The following is a 15,770-nucleotide window of genomic DNA, read 5'->3' on the forward strand; positions in this document are numbered from 1 at the left end:
CACACACACAATTATGAACTGACATTTATGTTTTGGTGCAAATATATATTTCATAAATGCAAGCTGTGCATATTGTTTCATTCATTTCATGCTGTGTCAGCAATATAACAGATGATACCCAGAAGTTAAAAGAGGAAGAGAAACTGAAATTCATAATTTCATAACTGCAATCTGCTGATCCATCGAGGAACTGAACCTCTGTGGAGTCATTTGGTGGCCGTTCAGCATTTACACACAAAGGAACATATTTTCAACGTTTTTTGCCTGAACACACATTTTTCCCTTCAGCTCTGCCCTGGTTATAATAAAGCTATTTTTATAGAAAGAGAACTTTTAAAATGTTATTTAATGTATTTATCCATAAAATATGTTCATTAAAAAACAACTAATGACCAATGTAAACAGTGTTCGGCTGCGTCACACTTCTGCTCGTAGCAGCTGCTGGAGAACATTCACTGCCATGCAGCATCTCATGCTCCTATCTTTTCCTCGCGATGCTATCTTTATTCACTGGGTCTGCTTTTACCAGAGAAACGTGCCACTCTGATGATGACAATAAGAGCAAAGCAACTCTAACCTAGGCAACAAATGTGTCTGTTAACAAACATGTAGATCTTTAGCAAGAGTAAGCTTAACCTTAATGCAATATTTAAGCATTTGATAATTAACACAAAGCACGGCTGTGGTGATGGGAAATTCATTAGTTTTGCAGGTATGTGGTGATAAACCAAAGATACCACTAGGGTCCAGGTGACTTAAATTCCAAATTGTTTGCAAATATTGTCTATGATGCTTTATAATAAAGTAATGAAGTTGCCATGCTTTGCCTGAAGCAGACAGATTTGAAAGAGTTTGTCACATCAGTGAGTCCAGCTTTGTCTGGATGTTGCAGCTTGTTTTTCATCTGTCAGCTCTGGTGAGCACTGAAGTTTCCTACAGCATGTCATCTACTATGACGGGAGACCCTTTTCTGATGGAGCCTCATTTTGTGTTTTAAGCTCCTTTTCAAAAAAACATATCTACAGCTTTAATAATAACAACAAGTACATTATTCCACAGATGATCGTAATGAAACCCACCAACTTCACCAGCAACTCCCTGCTCCCCAGGTTGGCCTTTGAGTCCCATTTCACCCTTTGGTCCTGGAGGGCCAGCAACACCACTGTCACCTAGAAAGAACATGACAGGTATGTGATCTACTGATGGACTGTATCTTCTGCTGCTCAACACTACTACTGAAGCATGCTGAATAATACACACAAACAGTGCCGTTGGACAAGGCTGTACACCAGTCAGGGATCACTACCCAAGTCCACAGTTTAGAACTTCTTTAGACTACACACGTGCGACATATGAATACATTTAATCACACGTCCTTGGAAGTCCAGCTGAACGAGATTGTAAAAGAATAAAATTCCGATGTTAGGTCTTGGAGCCCACAATGCTCATTACATGCCACTATACTGACACGCTGTTCTCAAAGTCTGAAATGAAAGGTTTATCCTTTTCAAAAAAACATATCTACAGCTTTAATAATAACAAGTACATTATTCCACAGATAATCGTAATGAAACCCACCAACTTCACCAGCAACGCCCTGCGCCCCAGGTTGGCCTTTGAGTCCCATTTCACCCTTTGGTTTGAGGAGAGGTTGATAAATGAGTTATCCGTATGGAAGTGGCTCAATAAATCTGCTGATTAGATTTTAATTTTCTTTTTATACCAATAGAATTTTGGCTTGATGGCAGAAGGAAAGGTCACGATGTCTCCAAAATCCTTAAGATTCATCGTATGAGGATCACAAATATATAAAGTGCATGGCAATCTGAGGCAGTTTGGGGACAAAGTAAGGTTGGTACTAGTTTTTCTAGAGCTAGGTCCAGAGCCGGGATCTTTAGAAATATACGGTCATGACTCCAGTGCAGACCCTACACCCTTTAGTTATTCAGTTAACTCTTTCATTTGATCTTCTGTAAGTTAATCACAAGATGGCCTATTATTGCAAACCCTTCTCTACACTGCAATCAATCTGGTAGGGATATACTGAATCTTTATTCATTTATCTAAATATTTGGTCATTTGTCAGCAAGGGTAAAAGTCCAGTGCTGATAGAGATCTCATATAGTAAAAGTCAGTGTACTGACTAAGTTGTGAGGGTGTGAAATAATGGCTGCAGCCTCTTTATCAGCCAGTTTTCATCAGACATCTGACAAGAGATGACAGGTCATCAACGCCAGGATCATTGGCAGACCAGCAGCTGAAAGCTAATGCTTCCTGAACACATATACACAGCTTTGCTATATCAGCTAAAACCAGATTCACTTCTCGTTTGGTGGTTTTATTAGCTCAGAGGTTGGCGCGAGGCTCTAAACAGATTTAATTCTCTTTCTCCACTCTAATATCAGACCATAAAATCTGGTTATTGTTGAGATGCTGACCACACTTTTCATATTTAACTGATTTCAACTTCAGCTTTAACTCCTCTCTCCTTGACTCACCTTTGATACCTGGCGCGCCTGTATGCCCATCTGTACCTGGAGGTCCTGAGGGCACACACACAAAATAATGTCTAGGTTGATAAACTCTGCCCTTAAAATTCTGTTGAGGTTGTTACAGTTTTATGCTTTGCAGCTTAACCTTAACAGTCAGAATTAAACCTAAAATCCATCCTCAATATGCTAACAACCACAGAATGCTCTTTGTGATAAATGCTCATTTTCCTGACATTGTGACTTCAAGTATATACTCTCGCACACAAACACAGATTCAATTCAATTCAATTCATTTTTGTACAGCCCAAAATCACAAATCACAAATTCTCCTCAGAGGGCTTTATAATCTGTACACATACAACATCCTCTGACCCGGGACCCTCACATCAGAACAGGAAAGACTCCCCCCAAAAAAGGAAGAGACCTTAGGGAGAGCAGCAGAGGAGGATCCTCTATCAGGATGAACAGAAGAGTGATAGATGTCATGTGTACAGAATGAACAGCAGAACAGAGTTATGACACATTCAATACAATACACAGATGTGTGTATACCTGGTATGAGGCTGATGGTTGTCACTTTGCCCTCCAGGTTGTGGGTGCTGGTGTTGAGCAGGTTCAGGTCAGACAGCAGCCTGCCCAGCTGACCCTCCTCTCCACACAGGCTGTTGACCTGTTGTCAGCAAACCAACAGAAACATGATTGTTGTGTTAGTGCGATGCTGTAAAACACAATCTCATCAATTAAATGAACATTTGCAAAATACATTAACCAACACAAAGTGTGTTGAAACAGAAAGCGAAACACTTTTTTTGAGTACTGTGACAGGTTGTATATGGACCCAAATACAGCACACGAGATTCCAGGAACCGTTGGCTTATATTATTACATTATAAACATAGCAGGTACAGAATGATACACAAAGTCCTTGGCAGAGCGGCAGATACAGTGGGCAGAATTAATCCGAGTCAGGAACAGAAGGCTAGTGGGTTTACCGGGAGTCAGGCGGGACGGGTAGATCAGGGGTAGGCAGGTTCGATCAGTCGGTGACAGAGCGCTGGAAAGTCTGGCATTAAAGTGGCTGACAAGTGGCTGAGGAGGGTGTGGAGCTGAACTATGACAGATACACAACGAACTGCCAATCTTGTGATTAATGGACGATCCACTGTACCCACTGAGCCACAGGCAGCCCCGATAACGAACAGGCGTCGCCTTCTCAACGCTGTTGCTATTGGGTTTTTCCCCCTGCGCATGCTGTGTTGTGAAGACTTCTTCCGTGCCCTTGTGCGCAGCACAGGCAGCCCTTACATCTGCACTTGCAAAATATAACAGCCGTGCAACCATAATTCTGCTCACATTTTTTCTTCAGTGTCAAGCAGTCCACAGGCGAAGAAGTAATGAAGACGAAGAGGTCTAGCGGTGTCCGTCCTTGTACTGGCGGCCAGATGGGCTACAGTCCCATGTCGGACATTCACCTGAGCTGCAAAAGATGCCTCTGCACTGTTGATGTTGGGCTAGCACTTATCCTGCAGGGCGCTTGCTATTTCTGTGCAGTTCACAGTGAGTAACCATCTGAATGAGGCAGAAGTGTCCCACGACTCTGCTTCATCGCAGTATGTTGTACACACGTTAAACATAAGAAGGAAGCAGCCGCTGTTCGTTCGTTACAGAAGCCACTCGCAAGGTGTGGCTCTGTCAAAGCAGCGTTTGTCTCACTGGCTGTGTGACGCCATCACACAAACCTGCATCGCAGCGGGAGAGGAGCCTCTGCAGGGTGTTGGGGCATACTCCAAGAGAGCTTTATCCTCATCCATGGCCTTCCTCAGAGGGATGACAATGGCAGACATCTGCGCAGTGGCATGCGGGGCAGATACTACCTGTGCCCTTTCATTCATTTCTATCTGCAAGATGTATCTGAGTCGTCCCTAACTCATTCAGTATTAAATGTGCTAGATGGCAGATGAAGTGTTGCCCGATCTGGCACTTTTATGCACTTGACAAACGGTGTGCCTCTTATCTGATCATCATGAGTAAGTGGGTTGCATGGGGACCATTATTATACATAATCCACAACCCACTGACTGCTTCCGTAGCTGGGTAAGCTAATTCCCCGAGTACCAGTCTTTATTCTAAGCTTACCCAGACTCCAACTCTGTAGGCAGCACACACACATGAATGAGATTGATATGGTTCTTCTTATCTCACTCTAAGAAAAATAAGCCTATATTCTAAAATGTTGAAGTATTTGTAATGATGTAAGTCATGGTAATTATTCCAAAGCCTTACAGACTTTTTATCATTGAAAAACTGGATAAACAGTTAAAGTAAAAATAAAACAATAAACATATACTACCTATGTACAAAAGTAAAAAGTTCAGTAAAATGTTACATATGAACAGCAAGAGGACCTGGCTCTCCAGGGCCCATAGATGGCCCTTCAGGGTCTTGGTTTCTTCACTGTTGTTGTAGAGGAGAGTTTGAATGTGGTCATCAGGAGATTGGATGGGATTGGATGTCAGCTTTTCCAACCTGGGATTAGACGATGAAGACTCCAACGTGATAACTGGGACAGAGAGGAGAAAATCAACAAGCACGTTTCATCAGCAGGCCTACATAATGACATCAGCTTGAGTTAGTGAAACAAATATCCAGAGTACAAACTGGCATAGAAATATGTTCCGCTTCAATACATCACATTTAAATATATGTGTCAATAAATAATAATATCTGTAAGCAGTCATACCTTTATAAATGAGAAAAGCATTAAGGAAGGTCTGCAAGAGGAGGAAAACAACAATCACAATAAAACACCACTGTCTTCTGGGCCTTGCCGGCTTCAGATCTGAAACACAAACAGGAAACTGCATCAACACAACAACAAGCAGCCTGGTTCATCCAGCTGATACAAATGCTTTTATAAATTTGCAACGCTCTGAGCACAACATATTTGGACAAATAGTGGAAATTGTCAGCTGTCAATCACAATGAAAACCTAGTGAGAATTATTTTTGTTGGCAGAAATTTCATGAAAGTGACACAAAACCAAAGTGATTAAGAGTGAGAGGTAAAGAACTGTCCTGTATCTGCGGACACACTATTTAAGAAATGGCAAACCATCCTGACACAATTCACAACTAGGCTTATCTATAAATCATGAGATGAGCGGATTTGTGTAGAATTGAACATTCCTGGCCATTTTTACTGCCATTTCCGCATCATTAAATGCATTTAGACGGAGTTAACGGGCTATCTCATTCTTTTCATTTCCTCACATCGGTTATACAACCAGAATGTACGCTACCCTATAAGTAGGCTACAATTACCAGAACATCACGAACAATTAGGCTCCCTCATGTGGCTCAAAGTCTATTCTAGATATAAATGTAAAAAGGGCAATGGAAGAAATCCTGGAAATAAATTTGGCGACCCAAATAAAATCTCCTGCGACCGACCTGTGTCCCTAACCAGTCTCTGGGAATGAGTGGGTTAGAAGTGTTTGTAATATGCTCTGAAGTGATGGTCAGTGAAGTTTGTTGTTTCGATTGATTTGAGAATGATTCCAGCTTTACCGTGCACAGCAGCTGGACTTTTGCAACACCACGAGATCACGCAAGAAGAGCGATCAAAACATCACATGGACATCCATTTTAGATTAGTTTCCAATGACTGCTTCTCAAATGGTTCTGTTTAAACAAACCATCTGCTGCGTCAATATTCATGATCTAAGCGTAGCAATTAGAGTAGATGTCTCCAGAAGCCGTTGCAACAACCCTGTCTCATAGACGTGTTTTACAAGGCTAGTGGAGGCTAGTTAATACTGGAGTTTAAAGACTGTATAACACCGAAGCAGGTAAAGCTGATAGCCGATTAATAGTCTTGTATTGTGAACAAAGCACTGATAGTGTTGTGTAATATATTTGAGATTAAACTTTTGTATAGAAGAATAAACTCAAATGGATCAGATATGACATGAATATCACTTGTCAGCTGTTCCTTTTTAGCACATTGTCTAACTTCATCACCAGAATAATGCATTGAAGGAAAAAATATCTTAAACTATATAAATATCTAATAACCTCATTAAAAGTCTTGTGTTTTTATGTTTTATGTCTGGCATATATGTGTTGATAAAATGATGTGAGTTACATATTCTATTAACATATTGAGGAGATTTTGTTATCTGCAAAGTTTCAAAACGTCCATACTGAAAGTACTATCTGCCACCCCGTCACTACTCATATATCATTTGCTTTTTTCTTTAATATCTGCTCTTTACTGTGCTCAACTATATTTCTATTGTCACATACATACAGCACTGGTGGGCGGTGCATTTCATACCTGGGCCTTCACTGCTGTCCTGCAGCTGAAATACAGCTACGGTTATTTGTTTTGTGTAAAGATGAAGCTCAACACCTATAAATACACTAACTGCAGAGAATACGCCGAGACTGTCTCCTCTCTGACTGCTGCGCGAGGCTTCTGTGAGAGTACCCGCCTGCGAGTGCTTTGGGGCGGCGGAGCGGCTCACGGCAGCACCGCTGCTCGTTCACCACAGTGCAGAACGTACGAGCTTTAACGTCAGAGTCACAACACCGGAACAAGTCTCCAACAACACCAGAACAAGTCACTCGATTTGTCGCTAGTAGCTTTTGACAAAAAAAGTCTCCATGAGGGTTTGGAAAATTTGCCAGATTTAGCGAGAAAGTCGGCAAGTTGGCAACACTGGCAGCAACTAAATATGTCCCCAGAGCAACATAGGATGTAACAATAGTTCCTATCACATATAAAACCAAACAAAAATCCATCTTCATAAAAACAAGTTGTACAAATAATAATATATAAACAAGCATATTAAAGCTATTGACTTACCAAATGCTGTTCAGTTAAAGACAAACTCCATCCTCTTTTCTTTGTTAACAAAGAGTTTAATCCCACGGTTAAATCCCAACTCACAAATCCGTTTCTCCTCCTTCAGCCATCGAGTGTTAAAAAACAAAGCTAGGTAAAAATAATAACAATCTACACCAAGCAAAATGCAAAAAAATGTAATAATTTCTTCCATATCTTTCAATTTGAACTCTTACTACTCCAACTAAGCCTCTGCTTAAGTTTCGTTTTCCAATAGTCACATGCTCACCCACTGACCAATCACAGCACACGCTGCTCCTCACTGCAGAGCTGAGCTGCACATAATGCTGACGTACTTGTAGGCCAGCTAGCAGGCTCTGACACGTCAGAGAATACGCCCAACATGTCAAACTAAAGCGCTAGCAGGCTCTGACACGTCAGAGAATACGCCCAACATGTCAAACTAAAGATCTGATTGGTTGAACACTATGACAATCAACAACATCGTCCCCATTCACTTAAACTGCACATGGATGCACTTGTGAGTCTGCAGGCCTCTATTCTTACCTAGAGACACAGAGGTGAAATCTGATTGGATAAAAGCTCTACTTAAAACAAGCTGCACTGGAAGTAGAGCAACTGAGGAAGACAGTAGCTGTGCAATGAGAAAATAAGATAATGGAGAAAATATTTTTATAATTTATAATAGTGTATTTAAGAACAAATATTAAATTATAAAATAGCTATAAATGTGATTCTGTTTAGGCCAGCAGAGAAGGCCTTGAAGGCCCTGACGGCCCACCACTGCATACAGGTACAGTACATACATGACAGTTGACCTCTGCATTGAACCCATCCTAAGCTTTAGCAGCAGTGGGTTTCTTTGAAGCGCACAGGGAGCAACTTGGAGTTCAGCGTCTCGTTCAAGGACACTTCCACATTCAAACACTAGGAGCCGGGGATCGGACCACCAACCTTGTGATAAGAGGACAACCCACTCTACCCACAGCAGCCCAATGATATCCGATGCAATGAAATACCACTGATTACCGCTTTCTATGGTTAAAGTACGTATGGTTAGGCACTAAGTTTAAGGAAAGATGATGTAAGAGACAGGACATCTTTTTTTATAAACATTTGACCATAATCTATTTCAAACCTAAATACATAATCAAAAAGAAATAAAGTTTAAGACAATACACATTGTTACATGTATTTCCTGTTTATTGCATGCACTTACTGAGTCTCTGACATGTTGAAAGGTAATGAGTCTGAGTTACCTCACAGTACATGCTGAGTGGTTTAATGGAGGAGGATAGGTGAATGTACGTCTGCAAGGTGGACAAGTTGAATTATCTGAATGTCTGAATTTGAGACTTTTGCAAAAATCATTTCATTATGACTCTAGGTATAAGCATAAAACGGTAAAAACATACTATGTGTATGTCCCTTGTGTTTTTGTTGCTTGATTTGTTTTCATTTTTTTCTTTTCCACTAATATAACTTTTGTACAGTACTTCATGCGTTCCCCATAAGCTCTTGTATTTATATGTCTTCTTATACCACTGCGCTGCGACAGCTGCTCGTCTGTCCGTTCGTTCCATTGTCGGCAATATCTCAGGAACCTGGAGGGATATTCTTCAAACATCCACTGATCCACGGACTCAAGAACCAAATGATTAGAATTTAGTGGCCAAGGTCACTGTGACCTCACAAAACATATTTTTGTCCATACCTAAGGAATTCATATGCTAATTATGACAATTTCACACAAATGCCTAACAGGATAAAATGATGTAGTGAGGATATTTAAGACATATACTGTAGATGTAACTGCAACTTGACTGATTGGCAGATGTATTCTCTATTGCTACTGGCTAAACCAATGGGCCCTCTTAGGACAGTGGGCTGGGCAATGCTGATGTTGTTGGCTCATATTTCTTTTGAAGTTGTCCTAATTTATTGCATTATAATTGAAGTAACTTTCAAAAGAAAACAGGCTTGTCCATGTGGACCCTTTGACAGCAGTGTCTGGTGTTAGAGTCCTTTGTCACAAAGACATTTTGAAATGCTCAGGTGTAAATTATAAAATGGCTGAATTCTATTTAGCAGCTTCAGTTTCATATCCTGGTATTGTTCATGCAGCTCACTGTCACACAGGCTGACTCTGAAATAGAACAGAGTCATCTTTATTGTTCGTAACACTTCTGCTTTTATGTCAAACATCTGCTTTGAAAAAGTCTATTCATCCAAATTAGTTTGGGAATTTACATCAAAGATACGATTAATTATTTTACTTTTTTTCAAAATAGCCCCAAATTTCAATTCCACGGGGAGCCTGTCGTCATATTCAAGTCATATTGAAATGTCTCCTAAACGTGGTCAGACTTCGTCTGGAGGTAAAAGCTGATTCATTCATTAATTTATAGCCTGACACAAAATGTGTGGTTGTGAAGAAAAATGAATACGGCAACTGTGGCACTGACCAGCAGTTAAATCACTCCTTCTGAGGTTAGAATGTTTTTAAATAATATGAGTAATGTCTAATTATTTGATGACAATCCACTTGACCACCACTAAAACAATGTGCTTATTAATAACATATTTTCACATGCACCCACATTTTTTTAAAGACTTTTACTTATTAATTTACTTATGTTTTTTCAAGTGTCTTTGTATGTGTTAAAAATTGTTCCATGTGTATTATATCATATCCCTGTGTATCTTGTGTTATGATTGTGTATTTGTGTCTTTTATGCAGAGCTGTGTTTGTTGCATACAGAGGAAGCCATATGCTGTACAATTTGTAAAGTCCTTTGAGCCAAATTGGTGATTTGCGATATTGGTTTATACTAATAAATGGAATTGAATGGAATATAGAGACAAGCTTTTTTTGTGCTCAACCTGAAGATCACGTTTGAACTTTTTATCGTGAGATTTAGAGCCATCTAGTGGTGGGGTTGCAGATAGCAAACAACAACACATCCATCCGCTCACCTTCCCTCTCCGAGCGTTCACTTCTGTAAACATGTTCGTGCTTGTTGAACAGCGCACATAGTTGTCTTCAACTTGAATAATCTTCACTTCACCTGGTTCCCTTTAATATCTCCACCGCAGCACTGGACCTCTGCTCACCTCCGTGTGCGTGTTTTAGTGTCTACGCGCGTGTGTGTGTGTGCGTTGCTCCGACAGAGAGAGCAGAGGAGACGCACGCTGCAACGTGATAATAAATGACACCAAAATATTAAAAAGTATCAATAAAAAGCACCAGTAAGGTTGCGGCTTATCAAGTCTCTGGTCTTTAAATATGTTGCACTGGGGCCCTTTAATTCCCGGTTGTGGTATTTATGCAGATAACTCAGAACGTGAACGGCTCTGACTGCAGCTGTGTTCAGCTTGTTCGTTATGGGCTACTGTAGGAACTTGGAGGTGCAACATGATGGACTCCATCGCTCCATGTAGATATAAATGGCTTAATGCCCCACTTTGGAGGAAGAAAAAATGTTCATGCCCCACCGCCTCAACAAAATTGTAACAAAATGGTCCATGTTGAATTTTTATTGAAATAACATTTTGTGACTCCTCCGTCTGTCCTTTTTCAAATAATAGAATAAAGAAAATTGCAATCACTTTTAAGAAAACCAGATTGCGTGTTTACCGTGGAGCATTTTGACGTGTACTACGGAGCAGTTTACAATACAGCTGGTTTCCGAGACAAATCTTTGTAGCGCTGCAAATTAATGAGGCAGATGTTTGTGATGTTGTCATGAGGTGAAAATACACAATGTGGACAATAACGCATCAGAGGCAACAAGAAAAAGCCATAAAACTAAGAATTCAACCAGCCAAGAACACAGATGTGTCAAGTTGAGTTAATTTGAGTTTGGCTGAAGGTCACCAGTTAACAGGGTCCATTCTTAAACCGTAACCCTGCTCTGCTATACCCCGCCCTCAGTCACTAAGTCATAATAAGTATCTCATTATTATGAGATACGTATCTCATTATTATGAGATAGTAAGTCATTATTTTGAGATGGTATCTCATTATAATGACTTACAGGATCTGTATTTTTTCCTCACAGTGGCGGAAACGGGCTTCCATACATTCCGCCATGTATTTAATTACTTAAAAAAAAAATAAATAAATAAAAAAAAAAAATCTGCATTTCCCCCTGCGCCCCACCTGTAATACCACCGCGCCCCACTAGAGGGACGCGCCCCACAGTTTGAGAACCACTGCTTTAAGGAACGATGTGGGTCTACAGCAGACGTCTATGTAGCAGACATGTTGACCTATCACAACAGTAACAGCGCAGGCTTGACTAATAATATGAACTGCTGCTCCGTTCCATTTGTTAAGCTCTAATAAAGCCACTGCGCACTACATTACATTACAGTCATTTAGCAGACGCTTTTATCCAAAGCGACTTACAATAAGTGTATTCAACATCGGTTTTCGAGAGAACAACTAGTCACCAGAAGTAATAAGTGCATGTCCTTTCCTCAAACAAGCATCTAAGAGCATAAACCAGAGCCAACGTACAGTGCAGAAACAAACGAATGCAATAAGTGCCACAAACTAATATAAAAACAATAAGTGCAATAAGCTAGTATGAATACAATAGATGCTAAGTAAGTGCTAAGCGGAAGGGTAGGCCTTCTTGAAGAAGTGAGTTTTCAGCCTGCGCCGAAAGATGGGCAGCGACTCTGCCATCCTGACGTCAGTGGGGAGTTCATTCCACCACTGTGGGGCCAGGACAGAAAACAGCCACGACCGGGTCGATCGGCCGCAGGGACCTCTGAGCGACGAGGCAACCAGTCGCCCCGAGGTAGCAGAGCGAAGTGGTCGGGCCGGGGTGTAGGGCTTGACCATGGCCTGGAGATAGGAAGGAGCTGTTCCTTTCACTGCCCTGTAGGCTAGCACCAGAGTCTTAAACTGGATGCAAGCTCTTACAGGGAGCCAGTGTAGAGAACGGAGAAGGCAAGTTGTGTGGGAGAACTTGGGGCGATTGAACACCAGGCGAGCTGCAGCTTTCTGGACAAGCTCCAGAGGTCTGATGGCCGACGCCGGGGCTCCGGCAAGTAGTGAGTTGCAGTAGTCCAGGCGGGAGATGACAAGAGCCTGGATTAGCACCTGCGCCGTCTCATCAGTGAGGAAGGGGCGAATCCTCCTGATGTTGTAGAGCAGGAATCTGCAGGAGCGTGTAACCGATGCAATGTTTGCTGAGAACGACAGTTGGTCATCCAGGGTCACACCCAGGTTTCTCGCAGTCCGAGTTGGCGTCACCACGGTATCATCAATGGTGATGGACAGGTCTCGGTGCGGGCAACCCTTCCCCGGGAGGAACAGTAGCTTGGTTTTGTCCAGGTTGAGCTTGAGGTGGCGTCATCCACTTCGAGATGTCAGCCACTTCGAGATGTCAGCCAAGCATGCAGCGATGCGTGCCTCCACTTGAGTGTCCCCGGGGGAAATGACAAGACCAGCTGGGTGTCATCGGCATAACAATGGTAGGAGAAGTCATGCGAGCGAATAACAGAACCCAGAGATGTTGTGTAGAGCGAGAAGAGAAGGGGGCCCAGGACTGAGCCTTGTGGAACCCCCATAGTCAGCATGCGTGGTTCCGACACAGAGCCCCTCCATGACACCTGGTAGGATCGACCTGTCAGGTAGGATGCAAACAGGGAGAGTGCAGAGCCTGAAACGCCCATCCCCTCGAGGGTGGATACTACCTGCCCAGCACCTAATGCCATGCAGAGTTAGAGTAGCTGGTGAATGTATAGCATAGCCATTAAGAGAGCTAAATGTGGGTTTTTCTCAGGAGTTGGTGGAGCTAAAACAATATATATATACATATATATAACAAATCAATATTGGACTTAGATTCATCAAGTGGACACAAACAGACTGCAAATAGATGTTTGTTTGTCTGTGTCTGCTGGACTGTTTGCTAATTAGCTATATATAACTTTATATATAACATTATGAGCTGATATGTCAGCTTTAAGTCTATTGCTACGCTACCTCCATGTAGCCAAACAAATCAGTTAATGCAGGTTTAATCTTCTTAGTTCCACCTACTAAAACATCTGTGATGGAGGCTTGTTCAGTGCTGCACTGCTGTAAGGTTGGTTTGTCAAAGTATCATTTTGAAAAAGAAATATCAAAAGCTGCGAAGGCGGGAGGAGAATTTAAACTCACTTGGTAATTCATTACTTTCTTTGTGTGGAGGGAGATGCTTTTGATTAACATATTGTTTGATGTTGAAAACATTTGGAAATCTTTTCTTCCTTCACAGTAAAGGGTTACAGTTAGTCCCCTCACAACATGGCCTGATGTTTGGATTGCTGCCATAACTATCATACACTGAAGTCTTATAAATACAAATAAACAATGTTTGTCACTGTCAAAATACTAAAGAGCAGTGTTAAAAGCTCTGATTGGCCAGAGCCCTGTCAGCATTAAGCAGCTGGCCAATCAGAGCCCCAGGTGCTGCATCACCGAAAGGCTGAAAAAGGAAACACTGAAACTGCTTCACAGGAAACTGATTCTTTTGCTTTGATTGGCTACGGGGTGCCTCAAGGATAAGTTCATCTTATTTTCTATTTATATGCTTAATAGTCTTTCTTTTAAGATCTCTTTCCACGTTTATGTGGATGAAACTAAACAATGGGATATTCTCCTCCTTCTCAATATAATGAAGTTCGTTTATGCCTGACTGCATGAGAGGCTGACTGTCTTCATTTGGTGGACAAGTTTAATACCATGTAACTGTATACATGTAAATAGAATCAGACCCAGAGGTTCTCATTATTAGACCCAGTTTAAAAAAGGTAATTCGACATTTTTAGATTACATTAGACCAATTTTATCATTTGAAAGTGTTTAGAAATGAATCCATGCTTTGTGTCATCATCATACTGTAATTCATTATACTCCTGTTGAGGAGTTATACTCAAGTATTCACAAGTTACAATCTATCAGGTTCTAACTACATGCTGCAGCAAATGAGTTGAGTTGTCGTGTCCATGTAGTAAATTAAAGTCTGCATGTTCCTATAATAAAATCATATCAATCAGGTTACCATGTTTTCTCTCACAAGTGCCAACAGCAGCTCAATCTATTCGTTGTGAGATACTCACCGTCAGGCTGGAAGCTGTAGAGGTCAGTCCTGCTGTGTGACATCTCAAACAGAGGGTTACTCTGGGTGAATGAGACTCCATCCCTCGTCTGATCCACTGATGTCTCCATGTTCTCTAGAGTCCAGAATCACCTTCACTTCCTCCTTCAGGAACTCTTATATCACAGTGCACGGTGTTGGGAAAACACAATTCACCCCAGATTGCAACAGAAGCCGTGAAAGAACTCACATGGATTGAAGGAGAGGAAGTAACTACATCCGATAGCTGAGGTGGCCAAAATCCAGCAGCTCAGCCATGCAGTGGAGTAGAATGAGGAAGTTGTTACTCAAACCATGGATGCAAGAAGGACTTGCAAAACACTAAATGAATAAAGTTCACTATTTTTCATCAATTTTAGAATGACTGGTGCATTATTATGTTACTGTAATAGCACATTTCTACTCAGTATATTGTATTCATAAGTACTTCTGCTCTGAACTTTGTTGAACTTCAGCGTGTCTCTGTTGTGCAGAAGAAGAGTTCTCCCTCTCTGCTCACAGAGATAACCAACTGTGTTGTATGAGAATGTTCCAGCACCAAGGCCTTTGGGCCGCTTGCTTTGGTTGCTGACCGTTTGTTGTTCCTATCAGTCTGAGACCAAACGTCAGACTGAAATGTGTGTAACATTGGCCATCGACCCCCACCTTTGCTCATTCTGTATAGAGAAAGCTTGTTCACTCTTCTCTTGGTTCTTCCTCACTGAGACTGTACGCATTCTGTTGTGATGATTGAACCTTCTCTGCGCAGAGAATAAATACTTCAAAGACAACCTGGTTTTTGGTATTATGTATTTCAGCATGAAGAGACTCTCACAGAGCGGGTATAGGAATGTTTCCACCACACTACTTATGTTACTATGTTTGCTTCATTATCATATCCACTAGTTTATCTGATGTAACAGACAGGATCTCATACTGTAACAATCTAGAACAGAGTAGAACACGGCAAGTTAAGTCAGTCACATACAAAATGAATTGTATAAATAAGTGTGCACACACAAAGCAGAGCAATGCTGACCTGTCTGACCAAGTTCAGTCTGACCTGAACTTGAGCTCCTGCAAATCTTTCAAAGGACATATACACTAGGGAGCAGCTCTTTTGGGGAATTGCTGAGCCTTTTTATAAACATCAAACTGTATATTTTTGATTATGTCTTCAGCAGGAATTCATTGGCTTGAGGCTGAGAGTCAGAGACAGGGCTGGAAAATCAGAAAGTATGGAGAGACGGGCTAACACATTGTTCATTTTGGTCTT

General features: G+C 41.4%; 1 protein-coding gene across 1 annotated transcript in view; it reads right to left on the reverse strand.

Moving 5' to 3' along the window:
* Nucleotides 1-14,657, reverse strand: part of LOC116395804 (macrophage receptor MARCO-like) — a 31,697-nt gene extending 17,040 nt beyond the window's left edge. The window contains exons 1-6 of the mRNA XM_031869930.1: nucleotides 14,478-14,657; nucleotides 5,233-5,331; nucleotides 4,898-5,052; nucleotides 3,045-3,162; nucleotides 2,499-2,543; nucleotides 1,080-1,169 (exon numbers count right to left, since the gene is read on the reverse strand). Of these exons, the coding sequence (XP_031725790.1) occupies nucleotides 1,080-1,169; nucleotides 2,499-2,543; nucleotides 3,045-3,162; nucleotides 4,898-5,052; nucleotides 5,233-5,331; nucleotides 14,478-14,586 (616 nt within the window). The 5' untranslated portion in view covers nucleotides 14,587-14,657. The remainder of the gene's footprint in view (nucleotides 1-1,079; nucleotides 1,170-2,498; nucleotides 2,544-3,044; nucleotides 3,163-4,897; nucleotides 5,053-5,232; nucleotides 5,332-14,477) is intronic.
* Nucleotides 14,658-15,770: the final 1,113 nt, after the last annotated feature.

The sequence above is a fragment of the Anarrhichthys ocellatus genome, unplaced genomic scaffold, assembly GCF_004355925.1.
Source record: "Anarrhichthys ocellatus isolate YVR2014 unplaced genomic scaffold, GSC_Weel_1.0 scaffold50, whole genome shotgun sequence".
NCBI lineage: Eukaryota > Metazoa > Chordata > Actinopteri > Perciformes > Anarhichadidae > Anarrhichthys > Anarrhichthys ocellatus.